We start from the raw sequence: 7,582 nt of genomic DNA on the forward strand, positions 1-7,582 counted from the left end.
TACCCTGCCCTATTTTATGTAAATAAATAAATCTCCAAAATTTTCTACTGTACCATATCTATAAAGCTTAAGTTCTTAAGAATTTTCATCCAAGCTGGGCACGGTGGCTCACGCCTGTAATCCCAGCACTTCGGGAGGCTGAGGCCAGTGGATCACGACATCAGGAGATTGAGACCATCCTGGCCAACATGGTGAAACCCTGTCTCTACTAAAAATATAAAAATTAGCTGGGTGTGGTAGCGCGTGCCTGTAATCCCAGCTACTTGGGAGGCTGAGGCAGGAGAATCGCTTGAACCAGGGAGTTGGAGGTTGCAGTGAGCTGAGATCACGCTGTTGCACTCCAGCCTGGTAGACAGAGCAAGACTCCATCTCAAAAGAAAAAGAATTTTCATCCTGACCAATCTGGGTGACCAATCAGTTAAATTGGTTTAGGAAGAACTTGCCCTAGATTGGTTGATGCATAATTTTTATTTTTACTAATTATCGGGTTTTTCTCTCTGATCTCTGCATTGAAAATTATTTCCTAAGCCATAAAGATTTGTTGAGGTACCATTCTAGAATCCCCAATATTTATTCTAGTTGTTATAGTAACAGTGGAACCCAAGTTTCTCCTAAAGCATTACTCAGCTTTCCTTGCCCAGGCAGAAAAGATGTCAGAGGGAGGGTGAACCCAGGGCCCATCTGTGGGTATGGGCTCCAATTTCCTAAATTGTCTGTGGTTATAACCATGGCTTCCACCTTGTCTGGCACCCGGTCCACATCTTTTCTGAGATCTGCTAGAAGGTGAGTAAAGGACAGCATAGGAAGGCCCAACAGTGGATTGAGGAGGGTCGGGTTATCTGGAGGACAGGGCCCAAAACTGGCTTCCCACAGTCCCTTTCAGTATTGCTGTGATGAGATGCCCGGAGGAAGGCTGTCAGAAAGAGCAGATGTGTGTAGAGGAAGAAAGTTGTGTAGTGGAAGGACAGTGTTGTTTACTCTTATCTTGAGTGTGAGTAGAGAACTGTATTAACAATAGGGCTTTGTGCCATTGACAGAGTGTGAAAAAGGGAGCCTATATTACATTGGGGCTTGGGACCTGACCTGCCTATATCTAGCCAGCCAGAGTGAATGGGGTCAGTGTTAGCTGCCTTCATCTATGCAGTCACAAAGGTAAAGATGATACTGGAGAGTATATTCCCTCCCAGGGGGCCCTGGCCTCACACCCCTGCCACCTTGGCAAGACCTGCTAAATAACACCTTTGTCTGAGACAGGGTTATGCCTCATCTCCTCTTCTATGCCCTCATGACAAGTCTAGGTGGCTTCAGATCAAGAAGCGAGGCCATGGAGGCGGACTGTCCCTCTGAGCGGCTCTAAAGTAGGGCCCAGCACACTGCCTTCCAGTAAGTTCTTGCCCACATTCCTTCATTCCCTTGAGGTAGATGTCTCCAAATACTCTTAACATGAAATGCATGTAATGAGGAGCAGGCCTATCATAGATCTTGATTTGGGGCAATAAAGATGTGTTTTTGTCACAGAACTTTTGAGGATGACATTGTAAATCCCTAACTTTTCTTTTCTTGGTGCATGGTGACCCCAATCGCTGTTTTTTCCCAATAGATCTGTCAGCAGACATTTTCCAAGATGGGGTCCCAGTATTCCTTCCTAAATGGTGAGGTGGTCAGATGTCAGACTAACTGGTGGTGTGATGTGTTTTTCAAGGTTCTTCTGAATGATGGATTATTTGCTTGTGCTTAGAGACTGCCTACTTTTTCTTGCTTTCAGTTATGTTGAAGAAAGTGGGGGAAATGTTGCTTATTGGCCGAAATCATCTAATGTCTTTTTTGTGAACAAGAAATTAATTGGTTAGGACTTTTGACTATAAATTAGAGGTCATCTTAAGATTTTAAAAAAAGAAGAAAACACCCTTAAAATTAAATGAAAACTGTATTGGCTCCCTGTGTCTTTATTTCCTGTATTTTCTGGTGGAGGTACTTATATTTGGCCTTTACTCATTTAACAATTCCAGAGGCCAGGAGAAAGCCTGGCTTTTGATATCTGGTCTCTGACGATGCCAAGGAATTCTCCTCCCAAGGGAGGGAATCCCATCGCAATAAAAAGGACCTCTTTCTTTCCTCTCTCCAGCCCTTTCGTTTTAAAGCAGCTATGGTGGCCACAACGTGTTTCTGTGTCTCCCAACTCAGAATCCACTCCCCAACCCTGGCCTCCGTCTTGCTCAAGTCCCAGCCCCCTCTGCAGCTTCTCCAATAGAGTCTGCTACTTGAAGAAAAGGAATAAAGACATCCCAGAAAACATGCATTCTTTACCAAGGATAAAAACAGTTTTGTATTTTTGTAATTTAATGACTGTGCATGTGATCCTAATAATAGACATGGTGAATTCCATCTTGGAGAAGTCAAGGCAGCCAAAGAGGATTTGAACGTGGAGCTGGCCTACCAAGAACGGGAAGTGTCAGACTAGCCGTTTCATTCCTCTGAAAAGTAGAAATATGAGGTGCTGTGGATTCACAAGGAAAAACAAGCTCCCCTGCGCAAGTGGGGAATTGGGGATACAGAAAGCCGGGGCCCTGGAGAGTAAAGTGTCAGTGACGGGACTCTACAGGTTATGGCAGTACAGGTAGAAGGGCTAAATCCAGCACTGCCAGGCCCCAGTGAGATGACTTTTACACTAAATACAGCCACGTTAAGGGCCACAGTGCAGTTTACAGGCCAGAAAACAGGCCCAGGTTTCTTTTTTTTTTGAGACGGAGTCTCGCTCTGTCGCCCAAACTGGAGTGCAGTGGCCAGATCTCAGCTCACTGCAAGCTCCGCCTTTCGGGTTAACGCCATTCCCCTGCCTCAGCCTCCCGAATAGCTGGGACTATAGGCGCCCGCCACCTCACCCGGCTAGTTTTTTGTATTTTTTTTTTTTTTAGTAGAGATGGGGTTTCACCGGATTAGCCAGGATGGTCTCGATCTCCTGACCTTGTGATCTGCCTGTCTTTGCCTCCCAAAGTGCTGGGATTACAGGCTTGAGCCACCGCGCCCGGCCACAGGCCCAGGTTTCTAATTTCCAATAAGATGAGTATGCATTGCGTTCTTTGTTATCCCAATGGCATCCTGATGTAGCAATGTCCTTACACCTTAGCTAAACCCCATATTTCTGGAATTGTGGAAAGATTTTAAATAGCCTGGAAATGAAGGACTTCAGTGCAAATTCATATTAACCTGTTGTTCCATCTAGATCTGCTCCTCACTCTGTTTCTCAACACATGTAATTGCATGGTCTTTTTTTTTTTTTTTTTTTTTTTTTTAATTACAGCTTTCAGGCTTTAGAAAGAAAATGTAATTTTGATACAGTGGATGAATAATTTAATGGTAAATGAAGCAGACTTTTTAATGTTGATGCTGTTAAGGAGAAGGTTAATCATAGAATTCAAGGAGGTGGGAAGACAAGGTTATTCTTTGTTTGGAGGCCAGAGCCGTACCTTATGGTATCCACTGGGCCAGCAGATCAGCCCTCTTATCCTACCCATCGCAGTCTACCTGAGCTGGGAAAGAAGGCTGATGCAGACCTAATTTCCCAGCTCCTGGGTCTGTGCCCTCCTTTGTGGCTGAGTTGACTTGGCTAGGTTTTCCCTCTGAGGTCATCACTTATTTATCCTTCTCTTATAAAATCGACTTTCTAGAGCTGACAGCCACTTGTTTGTTTCATCTTTCCTGAGAACTAAGAGAGGTTCACCCAGCTCAGTTCTTCTCAAAGACACCCCATCTGTGCATTGTGCTTATTTTCTCATCCATGAAAAGAGGAAGAGAGAACAGCCGTGGATGTGATGTCAGCATCAAAACTTCCTTGAGGACAGGAGGGATAAATTGGGCAAACGGCTGAGTTCTCCCGCAGCCTTTGGGAGACTGGCCCTGAGAACCCAGAATAGATGCCTATTACATCATGCATGTGCTATGGAAAGGTCTGTGCCAGGCAAGCCTGAGAGCCTCATTCTCTATTCCTATGGGGTTCCATGCACCTAACCTGGCTGCCAGGCTCCAACACCCACCATACTTGACCTGTACTGGGCATTTCCCGCCCCCCGGATCCCTCACTCTGTATACAGTGAGTCTACCAGAAATCTTGAATTCCAGATGAGCCAGGTCATGCCATTGTCAGCACAGAAATCCCTTTGAAGCCCCAAAATGGGTCATTTGCACTCTCTTCTTCTGCCTGCTCCTGTTCCCATGAGTGGTTGGCATGGAAAGGGCCATCAGTAGAACTTGGCTGGCAACATTTGCAGGAGCAGGAATCAAGAGAGGACCCAGGAGAAAGGAATGGAGCCCAGGGGATGAAACATAGTCCAGATTCTTGCTGGTGTGTCCATGTGACTTGGTTTCAATTCCTCACCATTGTGTCACTGTGGCCTTCTAGAGAAGTCCAAACTGCTGGAAACGGGCAGTGCTTTCTGTGCTAACCCCTTCTGGTCTAACTGCTCAGCTTAGAGGAAGGAAGAAAACACTCAGAATTCTGAGAGCAAAACCCCCAAAAAAATCTACTCAAAGCACCTGAAGTTCATCCCTGGGGAGGAGAAGAAAGGAAGAGCAGATGCCCTGTATCTCCATGGGAGTACCGAGGCACAGAGCTAGGGCCGCCTAACTGTCCAGGGTAGATCTCAGAGGGTGACTCATCTGAATTGCCGATTCCAAGCACCAGAGCAAGGTGCTCCTCAAGAACTGAGTCCGGGTTCATGTCTTCTGGGACCCCTGGCTTCCCTCTTCCCACTTGAGAACTAAAACTGGGTGCTCTGCCCACCCCGCTCACCCCGCCTTCACTTCAGTGCTGTTTCCCCTCATCTGTCATCCTTGGTGACAGAGGTTGCTTTTCAGAGTGACCCGCATTCCACCACCTTCTCCCCCTCCCTGTGAAGAGCCACATTTACTGGTAGTCCCCTGGCTCATCCTCCCCTGCAGGCGGGGGATGGGGGGCAGGGGATGTGGACAGACCCCTGTTGATGGTGATGTTGGGGACTACCCACAGAACAAAAGGTGTAGCCTCAAGGGCTTGAGCGGGGGATACTGGTGCCTGGGATCAGGTAGCTGGGAAAACAGGGCAGTTACATAACTCTGTTTACTGTGGCTCAGGTGGCTCTGAGAAGGCAGAGGCAGCCCCCGACAAAGGGCAGTGCCAGAGGTGGGGAAGCGGCGACTCACAGGGAGGGAGGTCCCTCTTAGATAGGGGAGTCGTGCTTGCAAAGGGGAGAGTGCAGTGGGATTTGGAAAGGAAAGGAATCTGTTCTGTTGTTGACAGCCAGCTGGCCAGCCGCCTTATCTAGGACCATCTTCCCAGCCTTAGCCTCTCCCTAACCGTGCCAGCTGTGGAGGTAGCAAGGGAAGCTGAGCTAGAGGGAGGCGTCGGGAAATCTGACACCTGGTTCCTGGCTCAATCTCCAAACCTTGCTACCTTTCCCCCCTTAATCTACTTTTCAAAGAGAACGAATTATTCTCTTTAGATAAGGGCAGAAAGGGAGGAATCAGTCAAATTTCCTTATGTTTTCCCTGCTCTGTGGCCCTCTGTCTCCCATCCTCTCGGCTCTGAGGCCAGATGGGCACCACGGAACACGGTGGATTCTGACCTGAGAGAGGTGATAAACCTGGCAGAGCCCAGGCCTAAGCAGACAGGCAGAAATCAAAGCGGCTCAGGAAGAAAGCTCAGGTCTCCCGTAGACCTACCCCGCCTCCTCCTACAAAGCTGTTTACTCAACTCCCGATTCCCATAGAGATGAAACTGGTGGCCAGTCCCCAGCTCCTTGCCCATGGCTGCCACCTCCCTTTGTGAGAAACAGGAAGTGGGGAATTTTGTCAGCTCAGCTGCACCCTCTACACTAAATATTTATCTTGGAGTCCAGGTCAGAGCCCTAGAGAATAAGAGAAGCTTGCTGCTGGTGAGGGGGTATGGCCAGGATTCCTGGAGTCGGAAGAGCTTCAGCTTCACCATCTTGGGAGAAGAAGGAAGAAAGTGAAAGTGATGTGGTCCTTCTTAGTCCCAAGGACCCTGACAGGTGGGAAAAATGTGTGTCTAAGAAAATGGGCACCTATTTTATCCCTGAGGGAGGGAAGAGGCTACCTGGGGTGGGTAAGCAGGTATCTAAGCTTCAGGGGAGGGGCAGTGCACTGCTGCCTCCCTCAAGAAGTGTCCCAGGGTTCCTCCCCTGCTCAGCTGTCCTCCACAGCAGTGCCCCCGCGATCCCCATCTCTCCACCTTCCTGGAGAGGCAGGTTCTTGGAAGGAGTCTTGAAGGTCATCTTGTTCAGCTCCCGCTCAGTGCAACAGTTGCCTTTACATAGATGCCCCAGGATTGGCAGACTCAGAACCCCTGGAATCATGTAAAAATGTTTCCTGGGAAGCCTTGGACTTGCTTCCCTATGATGTGTCCCTCAATGGTCCCACTGCTGCTGGTGCGGCTGTCTGTGTCTACATGGCAGCCCCGCAGGCGCAAGAGGCCAGCAGGCCTATCTGAAGCTTCTCAACCCAAACGTCTCCTCCAGCTTTCACATGTGATGTCGTTTCAAGGCAACTGGGGAGAGCTCCTTTACCTGAAGGAGGGAGAAGATAAGACTAAAGCAGTAATGGTGGTAGGGACTGAAAATCGCTTAGTCTTTTCTCCACTCTCTTTCCTTCCAACCTTTGAGTTGAGCGGTGAGTTTGGAAAACACTCCAAAGCTCTTGGTGGCCTCTGGCACCAGTCTGACACCCAGTAGGAATGCAGGAGATGACATTAGTTTTCATAATTTAGCATTGATCACGCCCAGCTCCTATCTAAAGTTGATCAGCAACTATTTGCTGGTTGGTTGGTTTGGGGCTTGGGGATCCCTGAGCCAATCCAAGGGCTAGAAAGGATTCCAGAGTGTTTCCAGGCCGGTCAATGCTCCTTAGGCATTCCCACTTTCTGAAGCAGGCCCTGTGCCACACAGAGGCTTGGGGCAGAGACAGGGAGAGGGGATGGCCAGAGTGGATGGGGAGCAAGAGGGCCGGGGCTCTAGGGACTCAGCTCAGAGCAGCGAGAACAGCGGAAAAGCAGACAGATCAAAACAAACACAATGTCCGGGAACACCAAGACCCTCCTAATCCCATCCCCGAAAAAGGGACCCCACCCTTATCCTCTCTAGGGGCGCGGCACGCCCAGGGGGGCCGCTCCCTTGGGCTGATTTCCTCCCTGTGCTTGCACGTGTGTGAGCGTCCCCACGTTTGCAGTGCACGCGCGCCTGTTTGTTTGCACACGCCCGGCCGCGCGCCGCCGCAGGCACACCCTCTCCCCCAGCGCCGACGGACGGCGGGGCCTTCCCCTGGTCAGCTCTGCCACTCTGCCCGCGGGGCGCCCTCATCTCGCTCCCGGCCTGTCCGCCTCCCCCGGCCTGCCTAGTTCACCACTCCTGCCCCCTTGTCCGGGCTCCGCCCGGTTCACCACTCCTGCCCCCTGTCCTGGCTCCGCCGCGCGGCCGCTCGCTTCCCACACTCTGGAAATGTCGCTGGAAACTCTGAGTGGCCCGCGTCGGGCCGCCCGACCCCTCCCAGACGCCAGCCCCGCGGTAGGGGCCGGGATGGCAGCTGGGAAACC

At 50.0% G+C, this 7,582-nt stretch overlaps 1 protein-coding gene across 1 annotated transcript in view; it reads left to right on the forward strand.

Moving 5' to 3' along the window:
- The first annotated feature begins 628 nt into the window (after positions 1–628).
- Positions 629–7,582, forward strand: part of SORBS3 (sorbin and SH3 domain containing 3) — a 30,804-nt gene continuing 23,850 nt past the window's right edge. The window contains exons 1-2 of the mRNA XM_011968849.1: positions 629–783; positions 5,874–6,026. Coding sequence (XP_011824239.1) covers positions 5,920–6,026 — 107 coding nt within the window. The 5' untranslated portion in view covers positions 629–783; positions 5,874–5,919. The remainder of the gene's footprint in view (positions 784–5,873; positions 6,027–7,582) is intronic.

The sequence above is a fragment of the Mandrillus leucophaeus genome, unplaced genomic scaffold (genome assembly GCF_000951045.1).
Source record: "Mandrillus leucophaeus isolate KB7577 unplaced genomic scaffold, Mleu.le_1.0 Scaffold86, whole genome shotgun sequence".
In the NCBI taxonomy this organism is placed as follows: domain Eukaryota; kingdom Metazoa; phylum Chordata; class Mammalia; order Primates; family Cercopithecidae; genus Mandrillus; species Mandrillus leucophaeus.